This window comes from Aquarana catesbeiana, linkage group LG05 (assembly GCF_042186555.1).
Source record: "Aquarana catesbeiana isolate 2022-GZ linkage group LG05, ASM4218655v1, whole genome shotgun sequence".
In the NCBI taxonomy this organism is placed as follows: domain Eukaryota; kingdom Metazoa; phylum Chordata; class Amphibia; order Anura; family Ranidae; genus Aquarana; species Aquarana catesbeiana.
Window position 1 is genome coordinate 383,642,299 of NC_133328.1, and position 24,919 is coordinate 383,667,217.

Sequence of the window (24,919 nt, forward strand, 5' to 3'; positions counted from 1 at the left end):
CAAGGATGGGCCGTGTCCTTTTCAAAGGGAAATCAACGCTTAAGACTAACCGAGAAGAACGGTCTTCTCTCAGGGTGCTCCCACTCCAGCAAGATCGCTTCTACTAGAAATTTGTGCACGGGAAAAACTCTGAAATTCTGTGCAGAGACCCCCTGATACATAAGGTCATGCTTAGAAAGTTGTACCGACTCCTCTCTGATTCTGCAAACAAAAGAAGAGACAGAAAACATCCCATGAGAGCCTGTCCCAACCCCCACCACCACTGTACTCTGGGGGAAGGAGAGAAGTGCCCAGCCCTTCACCTGTGGTTCCCCACCCAGGGAAGGACACTGGCCACAAGGACCCTAACCCCCTCCCAGAGTAAGCCATGGTCTGCCCTCACCACGCTTAGCTGAGAGGTGCCGGTTCCAGAAGAACTGGGAGTCGACTGCCTGAACTGCTGCAGTGCTCTCCATGGCTCCTCAGTGTAGTCACAGCCTCTGCTGGATCCACACGGGCTCCGGACGCCCAACAAGCCACACGCTGCACATGGAGAGCAGAACCTTTGTCTCACGGCGCCCCCTGGTGACGCGGCTCCGCCAGAAGCCGTGTCACTTCGGTTCGTTGGAACGCAGACGCCCCTCCTCCGACGCACGCACGTATACCCGGAAGAGTCAGGTAACATGCACCCCTGCGATGGACGCTGCCTGTAACGAGCGTTGCATCTGCAGTGCAGGGCTCCGCCCACTGGAGAGCCTCAGGGAGGCAGAGGGTAGGATGTGTGCAGCGAACTTGAGGTAGGGACCCGCCACTCTTCAGGGGTCCGACTCTCCCCGAGTCTTTAGGCAGCAGTATGCTAGCAGCCCTCTCTTCACTGCTTTTTAGACAGAGGGGTGCTTTGGGCAGAGGAGAAGGTACGCCAGAAGCTCATCCAGGACAGTCCTGGGACATAGAGCTCCCCAGGTTCCTCACATGCTTCCTTCCCGTCCGGCAGGAAACACAAAAACTGAAGGGGAAGGCCTGGAGGACCTCCTTTTAACCATTTGGGTGAATGCGTTTCCTGTCCCGGAGGGAGGAGCCCTATGTCTCAGAGGCTGTCCTGGAAGATAAGAGAAAAACAGGTGGCAGCATTTCCACCAAATCAACACCCGCAGGTGTGACAGAGCTTGGGCTATTTTGCAAAGAATGGGCAAACATTTCACTCTAGATGTTAGGGATCGACTGATATAGTTTTTTAGGTGCCGATACGATACCCATTATTCGGCCACCTCTCCTGCCGATATTTTGTACATTTAAAAAAAACATTTTTTTTTTAAACTGTCATTTTACATTTTTTTTTATCACTGTTATTGCTGTCACAAGGGATGTAAACATCCCTGTGACAGTAATAGGTAGTGACAGGTACTCTTTATGGAGGGATCGGGGGGGTCTATAAGACCCCAAACCTTCAAAGTATTCAAAACGTCAAGATGAGCATTTTTGAATACTTTATTTTTTAAAACTGGCGCCTTTAAGATGCCAGTAATCCGGGAAGTGATGTCATAACATCGCTTCCGGATTACTAGATCCGAGACCCAAACAAAGCATTGGCTTTGCTTGGGTCTTCGGCCAGCCGGCGGATGTGCCAGCTGGTTGCCCGGGCCTACTGGTGGGACGGGAAAGCCTGGGCGAGCAGCAGAAGGCTGTGGGAGGGGGAATACATCCTCTCCCGCTGTTTGTAATAACAGTCGAGCAGCTGCTGAGCTGCATCGATGGTTGTTACAATAAAGTCGACTGTCTGCTCTAAAGGCCGGTACCGGGGTGATGCATGCAGCTGCATGCATTACTCGGTAAAACCCTTTGAAGCAATATCGATCAGTTTTTTGACCGATACTTCTAAAAAAGTGAATGCTGGCCACATCGATAATCGGTCAATCCCTACTAGATGTGCAAAGCTGGCAGAGACATACCCAAAAAGACTTGCAGCTGTAATTGCAGCTAAAGATGGTTCTACAAAGTATTGACTCGGGGGGCGGAATACAAATGCACACTGCACTTTTCACATATTTGTAAAAGGATGTTGAAAAACGTTTATAATTTCCCTTCCACTTCACAATAATGTGCCACTTTGTGATGGTCTATCACATAAAATCCCAATTATAATGCACATTTACATTTTTGGATGTAACATGTCAAAATGTGGAACATTTCAAGGGGTATGAATACTTTTTCAAGGCACTGTATCACATACACACACACACACACACACACACACACACACACACGATTTTTAAACAAAGCTGGATACCAACCTTGAATAAATATTCCTCCAATCATGACAGGGATCAGCTTACAACATTTGAAAATAACCTGAGTAGGATAGTTCAAATACCCAAGAGAAGTATTTGAAAGGCCCATTGTACCCACAGTGAGGAATGCTATTATCATGTAAGTTTTTGCAGGTATTCTGAAAAATAAAGTAAATATAAAACACTCAAACATTCATTAGATTTATACCATAGTATATATTTTGTATTTCAATAATATGATCAAGGTCTTCCATTATGCCATTATAAACTGACATATTCAAAACCATCATTCTGGGGAACGAGGGAATGATTTAACAGTTTAATGTAATCATTTGTACAATAGCAACTAAAAGTTACAGATTTGATATACAACATAAAAAAAAAAAAAAAAAAACCACACCACACACAACACCACACCATATAAAAACAGAAATCATGCCTGCACTGCATTCTTGGCTGTTACTATGACTGAAGATTGGTCTTAACTTACACATGCTATCATGCTAACTTGTCCTGAAGATACTAGCTTCTTGGTTACTATGATTTAAACAAGGCCAAGGATAAATCCAAGGAAAACTCCAAGCTTACTTAACGACTAGCCCGCGGACAACCAAATTAATCTGTCTAACAGTTTGCGTTAAAAACACGGGTTTAGTCTGCGCACATTTGCAAATACATTCATAAGCTACAGAGCCCCGCCAAGGCACCCTGGTATCTGTAGTCCTATCACTAACCGGTGAGTGACTCGGAAGCACATGCATTCTGATAGACGGAGGGCAGATGGACTGAAGGGAGCCCACCCCTTCTTAAATGCATATGCATCCACCGTGGAGTCACTCACCAGTTAGTGATAGGACTACAGATACCAGGGTGCCTTGGCGGGGCTCTGTAGCTTACGAATACATTTGCAAATGTGTGCAGACTAAACCCCTATTTTTAACGCAAACTGTTAGACAAGTTAATTTGGTTGTCCGCGGGCTGGTTGGTAAGTGAGCTTGGAGTTTTCCTTGGATTTATCCTTGGCCTTGTTTATATCATATGTTGCCTTCCTATGCTGCTTGCTGCAATGGCCAGTTATAGGTGGGGGCAGTGGACCCCCCCACAGGATCAGAGCTGAGGCTGTCAGACTGTTCCCTCAAAAGTGATTCATGCTGATAGCAGAGGCAGAAATTACTCTTAGTGCTCTGGATTGAGACAGGCACACACTATAGAAGGATATGCTTTGTTCATATTTCATGTTTGAGGTTTACAACCACTTTAAGCTCAGAAATAACAGACCCAATATTTCTGTGTAGTATAAATTTAGAAGAGCTCAGTAATCTGATGTTTTCTTAAATCTTTCTGGGAGTCAATTAGTTGAATGTTTTTTCACAGTTCCGGTTCTGCTCCAGCCCACCTTTTGGTATTCCCACAATTCTACCATTTGCAAGATATAAATATAATTTAAATTCATCAGCAGGGAAGGTGGACCCTCTTAGTGCAGGCTACAGCATGCGAGTAGTCCTGAGATTTAGGCACAGGGAGAGTCACCAAGAGGAGATGCATCATATTTACATCAAATCATATTAACTTGAGATTTTAAAAATTGTACTGTATTTTGAAAGTTTGTTTGCTTCTCTTTAATTAGCAACTTCAGATCCCATGTCAGAATATATCTGTTGATTTTTGAGTGTGCAGCCTCTTCCAAAGTTCACTCAGAGCCCGTTCACACTATCTTGTGCTGTGGAAATGCTTTAATTGGTGTATTGTGGCACACTGCGTTACAATAGCCCATTTATTCTGTGCCCCAACGAAGGAGAATTTGCTTCTTTTTTTTCTTTCAACACATCAGTGACTTATGTAGTAGTGCACTGCAGTGCAAGTGCGTTGCGTATGTACGATTGGGTGTTATTCAAAATAAATAGCAACACACATCAAACATACACAATGGGGTTTATTTACAAAAGGCAAACTGACTCTGCACTACAAGTGCACTGCAAGATCTGAAATTAGGGGAAGCTCTGCTGATTATATCATCCAATCATGTACAGTAGTGCCTTGGATTACGAGCATAATTAGTTCCAAGAGCATGCTTTTAATCCAAAGCACTACTATATTAAGGCGAGTTTCCCCATAGGAATCAATGGAAACTCAGATAATTCGTTCTACAGTGACTGCTGGTGTATGCAGTACTGTAAGTGGCCAGAGGTGCAGGGGCGCCGGTGTATGCAGTACCGCATGTGGCCAGAGGTGCGGGGGTGGCAATGGAGTGTCTGAGCGTCTCCAGCGCCCTCGCACCTCGGGCCACATGTGGTACTGCACACCCCAGCGACTTGAATCCTGCTTATCTTGCGAGACAATGCTCGCAAATCGAGTCAGGATTTAAAAATAAATATAAGCTTGGGAAAACCCCATTATAAATTTGTTTTCTGCTCCCATTCACACAGCATACCTAAAAATATAGGTTTTAAATATGCCTTACCTTTTCCCCTCAACAACATACAATGCAGAAGATCTTTAAGATTCTTTTCTGGGACAGACAGTGCCCAAATGTAGTTTACAACTGATAATGAGATCAGTCAGCACAGTATAGAAAGGGTTAACTATGGAAACATTAAGGCCAGGAGGTGCGATCGTGCACGAATAGGGAAGCCTATTCATTTCAATGTCTGTCCTACATGCGAAAAAACGCACACAAAAAGTGGTGACGGCATGCTTTCGAAAATCATTCCATACAAAAAACAAAGGGGTGCTGTTATGAAATGTATCTGCACGCATTTTACAGAAGGGCAGCTCATTTTTGTGTGGTGCAGGAAAATGTACGATCCTGCAGGATTTCCCACTTTGCACCTGGTGTGAATGGACCCCAAGACCCCAGCTCCTTCCTGAACATTGAGGAGCAAAGGAAAACTTCAGTTGTGTAGTTTTCAGAAAACAGCGAGTAAAAATGTAAGCTGCAAAATTAAAAACTTTAAACACTTGAAAGTGTATTTCTACTTTTGCAGCCAAACTGGGATTACACCTGCTTTAAAACTGCTATATGTTCACATTCACATTGCATAACTTAAAGTGGATGTAAATTCTCATATTTACCCAGTGAAGTGAATAGCCTCAGATGATACACAGAGATGAAACAAATCTCATATACATACAGTATCTCACAAAAGTGAGTACACCCCTCACATTTTTGTAAATATTTTATTATATCTTTTCTTGTGACAACATTGAAGAAATGACGCTTTGCTACAATGTAAAGTAGTGAGTGTACAGCTTGTATAACAGTGTAAATTTGCTGTCCCCCTCAAAATAACTCAACACACAGCCATTAATGTCTAAACCACTGGCAACAAAAGTGAGTACACCCCTAATTGAAAATGTCCAAATTGGGCCCAATTAGCTATTTTCCCTTCACGATGTCATGTGACTCTTTAGTGTTACTAGGTCTCAGATGTGAATAGGGAGCAGGTGTGGTAAATTTGGTGTTATTGCTCTCACTCTCTCATACTGGTCATTGAAAGTTCAACATGGCACCTCATAGCAAAGAGGATCTGAAAAAAAAAAAATATATATATGTTGCTCTACATAAAGATGGCCTAGGCTATAAGAAGATTGCCAAGACCCTGAAACTGAGCTGCAGCATGGTGGCCAAGACCATACAGCGGCATAACAGGACAGGTTCTACTCAAAACAGGCCTCACCATGGTCGACAGCGTCATATCCAGGGGTTGTCTTTGGGAAATAGACGTATGAGTGCTGCCAGCATTGCTGCAGAGGTTGAAGGGGGGGGGGGTCAGCCTGTCAGTGCTCAGACCATATGCCGCACACTGCATCAAATTGGTCTGCATGGCTGTCGTCCCAGAAGGAAGCCTCTTCTAAAGAAGATGCACAAGAAAGCCCGCAAAAACAGTTTGCTGAAGACAAGCAGACTAATGCTGGCCATACACTATATGAAAAAAATCTGCAGAAATTCGGTCATTTAGACATTCGTTTTTCAGCAAATTAATGGGCACAAAAATTGATAACCATTTTTGAGCTGAAAAAACACAAAGGACGAGTTTGGAAATTTTCTGCCGAATGAACGATAGATTGAAAAGGTTAATGTGTTTCCCATCTGAACTGTCTGCACTAGGTATATGTTAAAAAAAAAAAAAAAAAAAAAAAAAAAAAAAAAAAAAAACGCATTCATTTATGTCCACTGAACAATTTAACGGTCATTACATCGGCAGATTTCTCATATAGTGTATGGCCAGCAGAAGGACATGGATTACTGGAACCATGTCTTGTGGTCTGATGAGACTAAGATAAACTTAATTGGTTCAGATGGTGTCAAGCGTGTGTGGCGGCAACCAGGTGAGGAGTACAAAGACAAGTGTGTCTTGCCTACAGTCAGGTGGTGGGAGTGTCATGGTCTGGGGCTGCATGAGTGCTGCCGGCACTGGGGAGCTTCATTGAGGGAACTATGAATGCCAACATGTACTGTGACATCCTGAAGCAGAGCATGATCTCCCCCCCCCCCCCCCCCCGGGAGACTGGGCCGCAGGGCAGTATTCCAACATGATAACGACCCCAAACACACCTCCAAGATGACCACTGCCTTGCTGGTCAAGCATGTCTCCAGACCTAAACCCTATTGAGCATCTGTGGGGCATCTTCAAAATCGAAGGTGGCGGAGTGCAAAGTCTCTAACATCCACCAGCTCTGTGATGTCGTCATGAAGGAGTGAAAGAGGACTTCAGTGGCAACCTGTGAAGCTCTGGTGAACTCCATGCCCAAGAGGGTTAAGGCAGTGCTGGAAAATAATGGTGGCCACACAAAATATTTACACTTTTGGCCCAATTTGGACATTTTCACTTAGGGGTGTACTCTCGTTTGTTGCCAGCTGTTTAGACATTACTGGCTGTGCGTTGAGTTATTTTGAGGGGACGGCAAATTTACACTGTTATACAAGCTGTACGCTCACTAAATTTACATTGTTGTCACATAAAAAGATATAAAATATTTACAAAAATGTGAGGGGTGTACTCACTTTTGTGAGATACTGTATACACACTAGAGGTCGACCGATATGGGTTTTTCTCTGGCCGATGCCGATGCCGATATTTACAAATCGCGGTGGCCGATGGCCGATATGTGATGCCGATTTTTTTGGGCCGATATATTAGGCCGATTTTTTTTTTTTTTTACCTTCATCTCATAAAATCTAACAGTTAGACCCCTTTCACAATGGGGCGTTTTTCAGGCGCTTTTGGGCTAAAAATAGCACCTGTAAAGTGCCTGTCAAACGGCTCCCCTGCAGTCTCAGTGTGAAAGCCCGAGTGCTTTCACACTGAGGCGATGTGCTGGCAGGATATTAAAAAAAGTCCTGCAAGCAGCATCTTTGGAGCAGTGTATACCACCACTCCTGCCCATTGAAATGAATGCGCACCGCTGTTGAATCGCCTGCAAAGCGTTTCGGCAGCAGCGCTTCAGGGGTGCATTTAACCCCTTCCTCGGCCGCTAGCTGGGTTATAAGCGACCTGCTAGCAGCCGAATAGCGCCGCTAAAATGACGGTAAAGAGCCGCTAAAACTAGCAGTCTTTTACCGTCAACGCATGCCCGCTCCAGTGTGAAAGCAACCTTCAGTGATACGGAAATTTTTTTACATTTAAACATTTATTAAACAAAACAAACCTCCAATCAGTTCACTTGTATGTAGAATTTAGATAAAAAAAATATAAAAAAAACCTCTCTTAAATATTAAATACACAAAAACAGGTAATCAAAACTTCTGGATGAAAAAAAATGGGCTAACTTTACTGCTTAGTTTTTTTTTTTAATTTATTAGTGTTTTTTTTTTTTTTAAATTACATTTGAAAGACCGCTGCGCAAATACCGTGTGACATAAAATATTGCAACAACCGCTATTTTATTCCCTAGGGTCTCTGCTAAAAAAAATATATATAATGTTTGGGGGTTCCAAGTGATTTTCTAGCAGAAAATACAGGATTTTTACTTGTAAGCAACAAATGTCAGAAAAGATTTAGTCTTTAAATGGTTAAACTGAGAACTTCTACACACGGAATTTAGTTCATTCAGAAGTGTAAACATTGTATCCTTCAGGTTCTTTTTATCAGATTTGGCAGGCTGCCCAGAGAGGGGGAGAAGTCGCTTCACACAGACAACTGCACTGACTTCTATTACAGAAGTCTTTTGCAAGTCGCGCTGAAGCTATATCGGCTTTTTTATCAGCACAATCGGCCGATGCCGATTAAGTAAAAAACACCAAATATCGGCCGATATATCGGCCGGCCGATATATCGGTCGACCTCTAATACACACACACACATCAGTTTTATGGTCTGAAATCTATTTATTTATATGCTGTTTCAACCTCATTCTGAAGGTATGAACATTTTTAAATAAGGAAAGTGCCTTATTCTCACTCTTTTATTTCATATTATCATTGGACAGTACACAGACAGCTAAACTGAAAAATAGCTTAAGCTGGCCATACACCGAACAAATTTTGGTTGGTTTTTAACCAAATAAAATCCAGTGGGTGGATCTGATGGCATCACTGTGTCTGACATCCTTTAATCAAAAAAAAAAAAAAAAAATCAAAGGAGCCAGGTGCAAAATTGTTGGTCAAACAGTGCCTGCATCGAATCAGCCGTCGTCTGAAAACAATAGATAGAGGGAGATTCGTCCATTTGTGGTGTTTGGTGTGGGTGGAGGAAACACTTTTTTTTATTCAGATCTATGGGTGTATGGCCAGCTTTAGACTGCTATAAAGTCAAGATAGTGCGAAAAGAGTCAGTTAAATAAAGAATATGAAAACACATTTCGTATACATACCTTCTTCGTTTATCTTGGGTTAACTGTAATTCTATTAATCCAAACACGGAGTAAAATCCAAATTGCACTAATGTCAGATACCAACCAAATGGTTTAAAACCCTCAACGGAGAATATCAATTCCTAAAAATTGGGAAAAAGGAGAAAAACACACAATTAAAATCAGTCAATTCTGTCAAATATTGTTTAATATACACAGCAGTTTTATTGTCTTGGTAATATTATGGTTACCATCAAAAAAATATTCTAGGACAAGAAGTAATTCTCCCTAGTTTTATGTTTTTATAAACACTGCATTGCATAAAATCTAGTCATACCAATTGTAAAAAAAATAGGTTATTCTCAGTTTATACATACACTAAAGTAAACCTGTCACAAGTCAGGCAAATGCAAACTTGGTATTTGATTACAAATTTGCATATACAGAGCTGACCCTCTGAGAAACTACAGGTCAGAACAAACAGATCCAGCGATCTTTTTTGCTGGGAACTCATACTTATCATTTGTGGTCTAGAACAGATTATCCAAAACAGACTACAGATTTAGGCTTCAGTATAAGCAATAAAAACATATTTTATTGGCTAAATAAATTGTGTAAATATTCACTTCAATTTCATGTGCAGATGATAGAAATAAGCAGGAATTTGCTTTTCACCCGATTGGATAATTGAGCCTTTTTAGAATCAGTCAGCACATATCTAGGCACCAGTGATAAGACCTTCTGCTGAGTTTTCTGGAGAGGTCGCTCACAGTTTAAAAGGACATTTGTACTCTTAACCTAAAATCCTCTAACGTCACCTCATTACCCTACCATAACTAACCTGTACTAACATCCAACCCCTCACCAGCTTCTTGCCTGACTCTGTAGAAGAGCTGCATCCTGTGCACTGTCCACTTGACCTTGAATCCCCTTTTGAGGTGGCCACATCTATACAAAGAGACCTGACAGACTTGTAAGTGGTCTTCCAAGACACTGGAACTGCATTCTGGGGTGGTTCCATCCAAGTCTATGAGGGCTTTGTGCACAGATGAAGCCAGTGCAGAAGAGGATTCCTGCCCAAAGTGAAGTAAACAGTGTACAGAATGCAGCTCTGCTACAGAAGTAATATTCCTACCTCTGATGGTATAACCTCTACTTTAAAACACAACTGAAAACTGGAAATGCGCCATTTCCCTCCAGCACCTACGCATTGTTAGCTTTAAAAGGGTAGCTGGGGAAGCATCCACAAATGGCCAACCCATTGCCACTTTCCTAAGCTAATACTTTTCAAAAATCCCCACCCTGTCCTAGACTTCTAGTCACCCTTCCACTGCCTATACTTTTCTTTACTCCTCGTTTACATTGAATGTGGCTTTGAAATCGTGCTACTTCATCTGAAACTGCACAATTTCAAAGTCGCATTTCAGCGCGACTTCAGGCACGATTTTGAAGACATCTGCACAGCTTCATGCACAGATGACTATGCAAGCTGCACTTGAAAAATCAGCAAAAGTAGTGCAGGAACTACTCTTTCAAATCGATGCGGCACCGCAAAGTCGGCGTCACACCAATTTGAAATTTTGAATGGTGCCATTGCTGACAATAGGGTGCAACCTGTCATGTGATGTGACCTGTCACATCGCATGGCAAGTCGCTCCAATGTGAATGAGGACTTAATGCTACTTCCTCACTACATCATGGGTAAATTCCTGGGAACTTCTCCTCCCATTGCTAAAACACAGCGCTGAGGCTACGTACAGTTCATGCAATGCTTACAGCTGTTGCATGGTAATGAAGTAAATAGTTTGTTTGGACCAGTTTGGTCCAAGCAAACCATTTAAAGTTCACTAAAACCTGGAGATCAACTTTACTGCTAGTGACAGACTGCATCAGATATGTAATTTTTTATTTTGTCTTTAGTACCACTTAAATATCTGCAAATAACATTAAAATAAAAACCCCAAAAGAAGCACCTGCTGGATTAAGATTGTCTGCATATTTTTTACAAGATTTTTGATTTTTTTTTTAAATGTGATTTTTAGCATTTTTATATAATTACAGGAACATAAATGTCTGCATGAAGATTACCTGTAAATATCCATATATTAAATAAAAAATAAAAACTCCAGTAACACAAATGAAAAATTGCACAGGTTTTTGGAAGTGGCTAAGATTAATACCAAGCACCCGGATGTCATCAACAGACTTGATGTGAGGGGACATTGTATCTGTTTTTGAGGGAATACTGATGGAAATGTACTTCCTTGAGTTATTATATTTTAGATCCATGGTGCTCAGTGGTAAGTCTTCAGGTTCCTCTGATGATTCAGCTGCTTGATCTTTAGAATAACTGAAAAGAAAAAAGCAGAAATACATTTTAACAAAGGCCTCTTATAACTGGTAGAAAAAAAAAAAAAAAAAAAAAAAAAAAAAAAAGTTATTTGCTAGCAAACAAATCTGTTAAAACGCCATGCAGATCTGACATAGAGATGTGAAGGCCGGGAAAAAAAAAAAAAAAAAAACGGGAAAGAAAACTTTTTTTCCCTGAAGGCCTTTTTGTTTTTTTTCCAAAAAATTGGAAAAATTGAAAAAAGAAAAAAATATATTTTATTTTAACATGATGAATAAAATATATTTTAAGACAGGGTGTTCAAATATTTTCCAAATAATTTCTTAAAAAAAAAAAAAAAAAAAAAAATGTATGATATCAGATTATTCTAATTTCTGTGCACTGAGTGAGGACAAGCAAGTCCTAGGTAACAAACTGAACCCTCCAATGCAAGATCAGTATGCATTTCTTCCTTTAGAAGGTGCTGTGCTGCTTTTGTAACAAGAACCGGACAAACCTTAAGTTTTTAGAAGTTCCTAATTGTGATGACGGACAAAAAAAAAAAAAAAAAAAAAAAAAAAAAAAGGGGGAGTAGCTGCAGAAGCAGAGACGGATACTGACAATTTCAGCTCAGAAAATGATTCTGATTAAATGTCCATTGAAACTTAGTCACACTCTCTTCTTAACACTTCTCCCATCTTCAATTCTTTTTATGAGAATGGGGTTTTTATTATTATTTAATACCGTGGAGAGGAAATATGAAAAATTGTTACTTTTGGTTTTGAAAATTGTTTTGTGGAGGCTTTTTGGCTGTTCCACATAAACTAGTAAGCAGTTCAGGAGATTGTTGCTCCATTTGTTACAAATAAATATTATAAAAAAGTAAATTCTGTTTGTGATAATTGTTTGGCTACACTATATTTTTAATATGCTAGTTGTGATAATTTTATGCCAAGTCAAATTGTCTATAGTCGTATTTTATGTTACTAAAGTAACAGAATGACTTTCAATCTTAAAAAGACAAAAAAGTGCTAATGTAGCATTTTTTTCAATTTTTCCAAAAACTTCTGTTTTTTTTCAAGCTTCAATATTTCTGGAAATTTTACATCTCTAATCTGACAACACATATTCTTCACTTAATAGTGGTAATGCTCTGGATCTTATAGGTACAAACTGGAGGAAACAACATTTGAGCTGCACACACAGCAATACATTTTTACAGCTGTTTTCTAGTGTGAGTTAGAGAGTAAAAGTAGGGGTCAGGTTCATTCCGTTTCTCCACATCAATCTTCCCCTCTCTGAATTCTTCTACAGTTGATCTCACACAATGAGGCTCATCTTTGAGCTTACACTTTATATCTTTCATTTTACTTCTCTGTCCCCAAGTCTGTTTACAAAGAAGGATGTTGACAAGAGAATAGCATATGAATAAATCATCTGTTGTTCAGGTAATGTTTTTTGTGTGAATGTGAACTGTAATTTAACTTCTCTATTGCAGCCAAGGTATTCTCCAAATCTGCAACATTACAACGCAATATCTTGTTTTTGCCAGCATGTTAAAAAATCTTTCTGCTAATAGAATTCACAACTTGCAACCAAGGTCTTAAAATTAATTACAAATGTGTATTTTCTGCATCAGTCCTTACTTCCATATTAAAGTGGTTGTAAAGCCTTACATATACTGTACCCAGTAAAGTGACCGGCCTTGGGTGATACACAGAGATTAAACAAAATTCTCCTACATAAGTTGTACCTGTTTATATGCAGTCCTCTCTTCTCTACAGCCATTCAAAGTCCAGAATTTATAAAGCTTGTCTGAGCTGTCAGATAAAAGGGGGCAGAGAGCTGAAATTACACTCTGCAGAGCTCATTGACGAGAACTGTGGCTGCTGATTGGAGGGAAGGGACACACTCCCCTCCACACAAGGACAGAGCTGAGGCTGCCAATCAGTTGGAGCTCCTTCTTTCACTTTTTTTTTTTTTTTTTTAACTTGGAGTCAGAAAAATTTGTCAGAAGCGATTGAAGTTTACAACCACGTTTAATCCTGTAAACAAGACTTCACTATCAGAGCCAGTACTCTGTTATGCACATCAGAAATTGACTTCTAATGCTCCCTTTAGGAACTACAGTCTGTGTATATTCCAGGAAATGAGCACGTCTTTTGTTTACTTTTGCACGACAGGTGACATTACTTATATATGACAAAAAAGAAGCAAGGTGCTTGGTTATTTGAAGCAGAGCTTCAGCCAAAAAACAACTTCAGAAAAATGAATAGCCCAATAAAAAAGTAAAATAAAATAAACTACTTTTGTTACAATCTTCAGCTTCAATTTAGGGGTTTCATTGCAGTTCTTTTTCCTGCTACTAGATGTCTTCAGCATCTTTTGACCCTTCCTCTGGGCCCAGGTTGTCATATAACCGGCACAGCTTGTGACTAAATGGTAAAAAGGCAAGTAGCACAGTGATGAGCTCTTCTTACTACCACTCTTCTTTCTCCACCTATCAGCATGCTCCTTGACAGCACATCTACTGATTGGCTCCTTGTGCTGCTACTTTCTTTCACTCTTCAGTACAGTGACTGCAGGAGGCTGATACCAGGTCTAATTCAGGTACTTACACAGCTTGCATTTAAAAATACAGTTAATGTCACATTATTTATTACAGAGATGAATAAATGTGAGTATTTTATATCTGTCTAGACCTGCCAAAAGAATTGCATCTCTGATATTTATACAGCTCTACCACGCAACACAGTCCTGTCTGGCAGTGCAGCAGAACTGATCATACAATGGACTGCAAGAGGGTGATACCAAGTCAACTTCAGGTACTTATGCCGCGTACACACGAGCGGACTTCTCGTTGGACTGAGCTCCGAAGGACTTTGACGGAGTTCCGACGAAATGGACTTGCCTACACACGATCCCACCAAAGTCTGATTGTTTTGAACGTGATGACGTACGACTGGACTAGAGAAGGAAGTTCAATCGCCAGTAGCCAATAGCTGGGAATGCATGCAAATCGCACAAGTTCCTGCACCTTTAGCAAAAACGCATTGCTCTTTAGCAGATATGAGGGGGGTGCCATTACCTACAAATCTTGAAACATAGCGAGTTCTCGGGTGTGCAGAACCACATGGTGTGCGTTTAAAAAAAAAAAGGGGGGGGGTCAGGGACTTTCCCCCCACATTTCCCGCAAGCACATCATCACATTCATATGAATGAACTGCTGTGTCCACACAAACGCACAGAGACACAAATAAATGAAGCTAGCATTGTGAGGAGCCCTCCCCTGATGGAAATACACTGTCTGGAGCATTCAGGTACACACAATAAAGTCACATTTGTTCATTTTGCTAAACTGACACATGCAGACACCTCAGTCTGCTCCAATACACGCTGCCCACCAGTGCTAACACAGGCAGCCTGCTGTGCAGATGTGAGGAGTGAATGAAAGGTATTCTGACAGGTACAGGTCATACAGGAAGCTCCACACATACACAGAGACGATGAGCTGGCCGGAACTCCATCAGATACATCCCCCCTCCTCCTTCTCCGGTAGTCATGTATCACCTCCGTATCTCCATCAGGTGAATGCGCCCGGCACCCTCATACTACACAGAGCGGCGACCAGATATACCCCACAATGCGCTCTTGTTGTGCTAGTTGTTGTCAGTGACAGCAGCCGCTTCCGGGTTCCGACCGTCACGCTGTGATGACGTAGCCCAGCGAGCAGAGGGTGGGCGGGGATTTGCACATAACAGAGCTGGTGTGGGACTACATAGCGCAGCATTGAAGAGCTACATGTGTTTTGACCGCTCTGCTCCTCCAATGTCCAGCTATGAAACAGTTTGCTGCCAGACCCTTTTTTGTTTCTATTTTTCCCCACACTTGCTGGGCCTACAGTTTTGGTCTGAAAATTACTATAATAAAGTATACCGGCATAGCTCCCAACAGTCCCTGATTTCGAGAGACTGTCTCTGACTTGGAGCAATGTCCCTCTGTCCCTTTTTCCTTCTCATTTGTCCCTCATTTTGGTCTGATCTATATAGTTGTATATAAAATTCACCTTTTAATCTTTCAAAAAGTGTTTCCCAGAGCTAAACCTTTTATCTAAATTCTAAATTGCTGCATTTGTCAATTTTAAAAGCCAAGATAAAGGAAATGTAGTAGTGGTAATAGCACTTGTGGATTTAATTAACCTTTTTTTTTTTATTTCCCCTTTAAGGGGTGTGGCAGAAGGGGGTGTCCTATGCCTACATACGTTTGCTAGTAGGTATCCCTCATTCTCATTTCAAAATGTTGGGAGGTATGTAACGGCCATAGTTGCCAACAGTCCCAATTTTCCCGGGACAATCCCGATTTTGGGACCCTCGTCCCGATCGGAGGCTGTCCCGAATCAGGATTTTCATCAGGAAAATAGGGAATATATGTTTTTTAATTTTTGGAGCATCTGGCTCCAGCAAAATGGCCGCCGGCGCCGCCGCTAGATCTTCCCCCTTGTGTTCAGTGGAGAGAGGAAGGGGGCTTGATCCATGCAGCCAATGAATTGGCTTCTTTAGCTGCACGGATCGGCCCCTCCCCTCTCCACTGAACACACGGCGCCGGTGTCTATCGGCGCTTGCGCAGTACGGAGCAGACACTATCCGATGGGGGGATACTTTCCGTCAGAACACCGGCCGCTCCTGGAGTTCCTGGACATGTGCTGGGGGGTGTTATGGGAGGTGAGGGTCTGCACTGGCACTGATGGAGGGGGTGGTCTGCACTGAGGGGGGCCTGCACTAATGAGGGGGGCTGCACTGAGGGGGTTCTGCGCTAATAAAGGGGGGTCTGCACTAATAGAGGGGGGGTCTGCACTGAGGGGGGCCTGCACTAATGAGGAGGTTCTGCACTAATAGAGGGGGGTCTGCACTGATAGAAGTGGGGGTCTGCACTTAGGGGGTTCTGCACTAATAGAGGGGGGTCTGCACTAATAGAGGGGGGTCTGCACTGATAGAGGGAGTCTGCACTGATAGAGGGGGGGTCTGCACTGATAGAGAGGGGGGTCTGCACTGATAGAGAGGGGGGTCTGCACTGATAGAGGGGGGGTCTGCACTGATGGAGGGGGGTCTGCACTGAGGGGGTCTGCACTGATGGAGGGGGGTCTGCACTGAGGGGGTCTATACTGATAGATGGGGGGACCGCACTGAGGGGGGGTCTGTATTGAGAGAGAGGGGTCTGTACTGAGGGGGTCTATACTCATGAGGGGGGTCTACACCGAGGGGGTCTAAACTGATGGAGGGGGTCTGTACTTAGTGGGGGGTCTGTACTGAGGGAGGAGGATCTATACTGCTGGAGGGGCAGTCTGTACTTAGTGGGGGGGTCTTTACTGAGGGAGGGGGGTCTGTACTGAAGGAGACCATAGTTGGTGGAGGGGGGGTGACACCAATTTTTTTCCGCACCGGGTGACACCAGCTGTAGTGACGCCACTGGCTCTTGTCTCTGCAGCAATTTATCTTTAATGTACAGGAGGGGGGTTAACTATATACAGGAGGAGGGGGTGTAACTATATACAGGAGGGGGGGTTAGCTATATACAGGAGGAGGGGGGTTAGCTATATACAGGAGGAGGGTTAACTATATACAGGAGGGAGAGGTTAGCTATATACAGGAGGAGGGAGGGTTAACTATATACAGGAGGAGGGGGGTTAGCTATATACAGGAGGAGGGGGGTTAATTATATACAAGAGGGGGAGGGTTACCTGTATACAGGAGGGGGAGGGTTAACTATATAAAGGAGGGGGGTTAACTATGTACAGGAGGGGGGAGGGTTAACTATGTACAGGAGAGGGGAGGGTCAACTATATACAGGAGTGGGGGTTAACTATTTACAGGAGGGGGGGTTAACTATGTACAGGAGGGGTTATTATGTACAGTGGGGGGAACTATGTACAGGGGGGATACTATGTACAGGGGAGGTAACTATGCACAGGGGGGGTAACTATGGCTCTGCCTGGGACACTGATTTAAGGACTGAGGCTGGGAACACTGGTGTAAAGACTGACTCTGCTGGTGGCACCTGATGCAAGGAGGGACTCTGCTGGGGGCACCTGATGCAAGGAGGGACTCTGCTGGGGGCACCTGATGCAAGGAGGGACTCTGCTGGGGGCACCTGATGCAAGGAGGGACTCTGCTGGGGGCACCTGATGCAAGGAGGGACTCTGCCAGGGGCACCTGATGCAAGGAGGGACTCTGCTGGGGGCACCTGATACAAGGACGGACTCTGCTGGGGACACCTGATGCAAGGACAGACTCTGCTGGGGGTACCTGATACAAGGACAGACTCTGCTGGGGGTACCTGATACAAGGACAGACTCTACTGGGGACAAGGACGGACTCTGCTGGGGACACCTGATGCAAGGACAGACTCTGCTGGGGGCACCTGATGCAAGGAAGGACTCTGCTGGTGGCAGGCGACGTGGGTAGTGACACGCTCAGGGATCCCACTGATTCGGCATTATGGTGAGTTGAATGATTTCATTTTATATTACAATGTAATAATAGAAATAATGCGCTTCAATCATCCTGACACCATAACAATCATGGTGCCGGGATGATTGAATCGCTAACACCAGGTGTTTGGAGTATCTTTATCTGCTGATTGTTAAACTTTCTAGAATACACATATTTCTATTGTTGTGTAGGATCTGGGCCTGCTGTCCCTCCATTCCTCTCTCCCCCTTTCCCTCTCCATCCCTCATTCATCTCAGACTCTAACCACACCCCCTTTGAGCCACTCCCATTATTTCACGTAAACCACTCCCATTTTTCACAGCGGCGCGCTTCGCGCGCCACAGTTTTATTGTTTTTGCTATGCCACATCTACAAACGCATGCCTCACCCCCTAATTATTATACGGCTCTGCCTACAGCCAAAAAAGTGTCCCACAATTTTTTTTTGCAATGTTGGCAACTATGAACGGCTAGTTTATACTTGCTTCAAAACTTGGCTTCGGACAGGCTTTGTTAAAAGAGAAGTATGTTTTGTTTTTTTTTTGCCCATTTATACTTACCTAGGTGGATGCAGCATTGGTCCCCTGCAGCATCTGCACTGAGAACCAAGCGATCGAACACCGCCGATGGCTCGGTTCTCACAGCTCCCCAAGCGGAGCTCTCCTCTCTGCTCCTCCACACTCACTGGAGTGCTGAGCTGTGGAAGGGCAGGGAGTGGCCGTCTCAGTCTCTCAGCGGGTCGCTGAGAGGCTGAGACGGGCATCAGTCCAGGCACCTGACGGATCCAGACTTTATTGTCGTGATGACGTGGTGCCTGGACTTCAGACCGCTCTCTGCTGAAAACGGGTCATAGGAGTACAAGAATTGCATTCCTGTGATCCATAGGAGAAGCCCAGCCAAACGAGCCCAGGCTGGACTTCTCCTTTAAAGCTCTCTGAATGCCAAAGCTCCTGTCACCAAAAAAATGGTTAGCTTACAGTCCTGTTTTGGAGAAATTGCAGGTATGAGATATCCACACACACAGGGCATCTGTAAAGCTTCAACAGAGCATTACGGAAGCATCACTGACGCTTCATCGAAGCACAAATGAAGCATCAAAAACACATCATTAAAGCATGTTGAAGCAGTAGGCGCTTTAATGTGTGTTGAAGCCAAAGCAAGTGTAAGGGTTGGTTTACACTTGCTTCAAAACATGGCTTTGGACACGCTTTGTTAAAGCTCTCTGAATGCCAGTCAAAGCCCCTGTCACTAAATAAAATGGTTAGCTTACAGTGCTGTTTACATCTTGCTTTTGCTTGGGGCTTCAATGAGGCTTCGCTGAGGCTTTGGTGGAGCTTCGACGAGCCTTTGGTAGGGCTTCGGTGAGGCTTTGTGGGGCTTCAAGCAAGCTTTTCCATAGACTTCTATGGAGGCTTTGAAGATGCTTTGAAGCACCACTAAAGCTACATGGGGTATAATTTCTGAAGCAAAGCAAAAGCAAGGTGTAAACAGGACTGTAAGCTAACCATTTTATTTAGCGGCAGGAGCTTTAACTTTAAAAAAAAAAAAAAATGGCATGGGGTCCCCCCCAAATCCATACCAGACCTGGATTTTAAGGGGAACCCTGAACCAAAATTTAAAAAAAAATGGCGTAGGGGTCCCCCAAAAAGCTATACCAGACCCTTATCCGAGCACGCAACCTGGCAGGCCACAGGAAAAGGGGGGTGGGATGAGAGAGCTCCCCCCTCCTGAACCGTACCAGGCAACATGCCCTCAACAAGCTGTGTCTTGTCGTTCTTAACATTTTGACACTTTTTTGTGAAATGGTAGGGGTACATTTGTACCCCGTTACCATTTCACACAGGGGGGGAGGCTGGGATCTGGGGGTCCCCTTGTTAAAGGGGGCTTCCAGATTCCGATAAGCCACCCGCCCGCAGACCCCCACAACCACCGGGCAAGGGTTTTGAGGATGAGGTCCTTGTCCCCATCAACATGGGGACAAGGTACTTTGGTTGGCTACCCCAAAGCACCCTCCCCATGTTGAGGGCATGTGGCCTGGTACGGTTCAGGAGGGAGGGCGCTCTCTCGTCCCCCCTCTTTTCCTGCGGCCTGCCAAGTTGCATGCTCGGATAAGGGTCTGGTATGGATTTTGGGTGGACTCCTACGCCATTTTTTTAAAAAATTTTGGCGCAGGGTTCCCCTTAAAATCCATACCAGACCTGAAGGATCTGGAATGGATTTTGGGGGGGACCCCTACGCCATTTTTTTTTCAAATTTTGGTTCGGGGTTCCCTTTAATATTAATACCAGACCCAAAGGGCCTGGTGATGGACTGGGGGGATCCCATGCTCTTTTTTTCAATGAGTTTTATCTATAATGCTGAGACCCGACAATTAATTACAGCCACGATCAGTTTTAAATGACAATTTTTCCTTTAGAAATGCCATTTTGCTGTGGTACTGTTCTAAACACGGGAAAAATGCGCCACTTTACAGGCATACTATAGACACCCCCCAGGCACAATATTTAAAGGAATATTTCATTTTTATTGTTTCACTTTAAGCATTAAAAAAATCACTGCTTCCCGAAAAAACGGACGTTTTTTTTTTTTTTTTAATTTCATTGATATATGTGCCCTGGGGCAGGACCTGGCTACCTAAACACTTTTTATGACAATAACTTGCATATAATCCTTTAAAACAGGGGTCTCAAACTGGCGGCCCACCAGCTAACGCTGTATCCTGGCCTAGGCCGACAAGGCCCAGGCCTAGGGCAGCACTTTGCAGGGGGGCAGCACGGAAAGAGTCCCCGCTGGCTTGCGCTACACTGTTAGTGTAGCGCCAGTCTTATGGGGAGGACTGGGTTGAGAAGCAAGTTAGTCTAGCACCCCCATAAAGTTGCCCCACTGCTTCCGGTATGTGGGCAGCCGGCATTCCACAACTGGGGGAGCACCGCTTCTAATTTTGACTGTCCTCTCATCCTGGCCCACAAACCTTTCCCACTGTGCTATATGTTTTCTGCTGCACCATTGGCATGGTTATATCTTCTTAGTCCTCTCCATAAAATTATCAGAAATTTATACTTAAAGTAGAACTATAGGCAACTATTCTTTTTTATTTATTTTTTTTTTTTTTCATAGATAGATTGGATAGAATAAGGAAGGGTTATAGCCCCTTTCAGTTTATTTTTTACCATCCCTGTCCCATTGCAGAGATTTCCCTTCACTTCCTGCCCCATAGCCAAAAAGAAAGTGAAAGGAAATCTATGCAAATTAAGGGAATCCATTGCCCCCCCCCGGCCCTCAGAACTAGTGTCCCCACTCGAAAATTTCAGGTCTTAAACAGCAAGGGGTATGGCCTTGACAGGAAAGGGTGGGTCATATTTAATATAGGGGGTGCACAATTTTAGTCAGGCCTAGGGTAGCATAAAACCTAAATACACTACTGCCTCCAGCTGTGGCAGAACTACAAGTCCCATGAGTCATTGCAAGGTTGACAGTTACAAGCATGACTCCCACAGGCAGAGAGGCATGATGGGACTTGTAGTTCTGCAACAGCTGGATAGAAAGAAATATGATTTATTTGCAAAATAAATTTTATAACAAAAACTAAGAAAACATGTTTTCTTTTGGTCTTTTTTCCTTTATGTAGCAAAAAATAAAAACCCAGTGGTGAATAAAAACCACCAAAAGAGAGCTATAGTTGTCTCATTCAAAGTGTGACAGCTCTGAAATCTGATAAAATGGCCTGGACTGGAAGGGTGAAACAGTGGTTAGGGGAAGTGATGTAGAGGAACTGATCTGCTTCGAGGCGTGTTTAAATTTTGGTGTGATAGCAGGCATTTTTGTGATTTCACTGTATAACGGATTAGTGTACTTTGATTTCCTTGACACTTGATTTGGTACAGCTCAAGATGATCATGGAAAGATTGTCACGGTCACTAGAAGACACCAAAATATGCTGGCACAATCCCTTGTTTGCAACACTTGCTGGCAATGTTGATTGCTGGCACTGACACACAAAAAGCTTTACCGCTGGCAATAAAACTCAGTACCTCTGCTCCTGCCTGGCACTGTGAGTAATGCTGGCTATCTTAATGCTTTTGCCTGCACATAGAATCCAATGGTGTTATGCACGACTGCTCTATACAAACAGGAAGTGGATGGAACTGCTCAGTCCTAGTTCTCTATTATTTCCCAGTGCATTCTGGGATACAGGAACTTCCACTGCCTCTATCACAGCACTCAACAAGGAGTTTACAAATGTTTCACTAGCACGCCAAAAATGCTACAGGTGTGGCTGCGGCATGTTACCATTGAAATTAATGGAGGTGGCTGACAAGCGTTCATGCCTCATGAAAGTGATGTATTGACCTTGCCAGTGTCACTGTGTTGATGGGAAAAAGGGTCTCCTCCCTACATCCCTGGCCCAGTGGATGTGGGGGTCAGTAGGGGGGCCTCTGGGAATCTGAAATTCCCCTTTGAAGTAAGGGGGCCTCCCAGATATACAGCCCCTTTATGTTAGGGTTGCCACCTCATCCCTTTAAACCCAAATACATATAAATTACACGGGTTCTGAGGCCAAATGAATGCAGATAAGGCACTAAGTGAGTTTAATTACCACTTTAATCAACCACAGAACCTGTGTAATTGATATGTGTTCAGTTTAAAGGGATGAGGTGGCAACCCTGCCTCATGTGAATGAGTAAGGCATATATAGTACCTCTGGTTACTCATTCTCGAAAAAATAAATAAAAAAATGTAAATAAAAACACAGACACCTTTGAAAAAGTCCTTTAATAAAACATTCCACAAAAATGTCCCAAAATATAGAATTGTCAATCATATCATCTAGTGATGTAGATCCATAGTCAGTTGCAATAAATGATGCCACAATGACCTTTCAACACAAACATAAAAGGTATTGCCCCAACAATCTTCTCCTGCTAAGATTCCATCATGAGTAGCAGCTCCTTGTCAACAAACCATTCAGGGATCCTGAGTGATGTCATTGACCAAATATAGGCATGATTACATTTGGTCAATGGTATCAGCAAGCATTCAGTTTGGTTTGTTTACATTCAGCAGATGGCTACGGAGATGTCAGGATGGAGCATTTACTTTGTCGGACATTTATTTTTGGACATCATGGGACATTATTGTGTTTATTTAGGATGTATATTTTTTTTTCATGAATGAATAACCAAGGGTACTAATTACCCCTTACTCATACACATTGGGGGGCTGGATATTGGCCTTCCTGGTGGTAGCTGCACCCCCTTAAAATATCTATGTAAAAAGCCAATCTCTAGGTAACATTAGAATGAGGATATAAATGAGAAAAAAGAGACATTCTTATATCCTGTATGCTAGCAATTAGTTAGAGAGAATGGGGGAGTGGGGCTAGAGGGGTACCCAGAGTTGAGCTTTTTTGTTATTCTCTAATTTTGTATATTGAATAAGGAGAAATGCAAGTATAAAATGCATAAAACCCACATAAACATGTAAAAATTTTGCATATAAGTGTTAAAGATCATTAAAATGTAACCTAAATGTATAGGTTACTAAAATGTAGCCTATAGAGGATAATTGTATACTTGGGTCATGTAACAATACTCTAAATCACCAGCAGGTGTCACAACAAATAAAATCTGTAATTGCAAACAACACTGATTAAATAATTAGTTCACTTTTTCAGAAAAAATGAAAAAGTGAACTAACATCTTACACCAACCATGCGGGATGGGAACAAGGCAAGCTGGGAGCGGGACTGTCTTTGCTGTTTGGACTGAAGTGGACTAAAGGGACCACTTGGTGTGGAGAGAGGTGACCACTGTGCTTCTGCACACTGCTGTCAGTGTCAATGTGAGAGTCAATTTCACGTGTGTGTGCCTGTCTATTCTAAGTCCTGTCCCTGAGCTACTTACTATATCAAAAATAAAATAAGAAATATGTTTTTGCCTTAATATCTACCCCATATCACATTGCTAATTGCATATTGTAGCCTAAATATTGAACTTTGCAATTAAAACTGTCATTTTGTAACTTTTGGGAATGCCAGTAAAAAAGGGCAGTGCCAGTAAATTTGGGGTTTTGTGTCAGAAAATTGAAATCTGGTAGGTTGGTAACACTGCTGTATACTGTGTGCTGAATCAATAGACATAACTCTAAATGTACTGAATATATATTCAATCACTGCTCAAAACCCAATCACATGACATATGTCTGCATCATCATCACATGTATAACGTGTAGCAAGTTACAAGAATTTTAGATGTAAATAAGAGTTCACAAGCTAAAACAATATAAAGTACCTTTCCTGTTTGGTCACAAGTTGCTGATTGATGTTTTGGCTACTTGAATGAGGGTCCTTTGCAGGTATCCAATTATTGTTGGCACTAAGCATTTCTAAAGGAGGAATATAGCTGTTTTAGTGGCAGTTGTAACTTCCTTGTTCTAATATTACTTGTATAAACCAGCACGGAACTGCTGACAAGGAAATGTTTAACTGCAGAGCACGTATATCCTGTCTGCATAAGTCAATAGGTGTAGGTGTGGCAGCAAGAAAAGAAACCGTCTTGGCTTCTGGCATTGCATTGTGAGGACTCTCATACCTCCCAGATTTAGTACTTGACAAAAAGGGACACAGTTGTTAAGATTGCATGTGGTCATCAAATTGGACTCTGAAAATCTGATACACAAGTTGTGCACATGAAGTATGCCCTGCTTACTCAGTGCCCATAAATCTGTTTGTTAAAGTCCAAACTACAAAGTGGATAAAAGGATCCAAAAAAACTCCAGCAGCTCCTCAGACAGATCTGGGAAGGACCTCCACTCAATATGAAAAAGAGCACAGACAGGGCGCTGCAGTTACAGTAGGAGAACCACATAAACACCATTTTAATATATAAAGCACACTTGCGTGTTAAAATCCAGATGGTGAGCATGCAATGGTAGACAAGCAGAACATGCAGCAAGGTAGGTGCTAAAATAGCACCAAGCAGAGCCGCGGACTGGCAGGCAAGCAGGCAACGTTCTGATTAGCAGCGTAGTAGAGCTGCGGGTATA

The 24,919-nt window shown here is 42.9% G+C and overlaps 1 protein-coding gene across 3 annotated transcripts in view; it reads right to left on the reverse strand.

Moving 5' to 3' along the window:
- Positions 1-24,351, reverse strand: part of SLC35B3 (solute carrier family 35 member B3) — a 95,986-nt gene extending 71,635 nt beyond the window's left edge. Inside the window, exons 1-4 of one of the 3 annotated variants that reach the window (XM_073631030.1) lie at positions 24,166-24,351; positions 11,148-11,409; positions 9,081-9,202; positions 2,271-2,425 (exon numbers count right to left, since the gene is read on the reverse strand). In XM_073631030.1, coding sequence (XP_073487131.1) covers positions 2,271-2,425; positions 9,081-9,202; positions 11,148-11,409; positions 24,166-24,257 — 631 coding nt within the window. In that variant the 5' untranslated portion in view covers positions 24,258-24,351. Of the gene's footprint in view, positions 1-2,270; positions 2,426-9,080; positions 9,203-11,147; positions 11,410-14,885; positions 15,114-24,165 lie in introns of those variants that run through there. The other 2 variants (XM_073631031.1, XM_073631032.1) reach the window with 2 other exon arrangements.
- Positions 24,352-24,919: the final 568 nt, after the last annotated feature.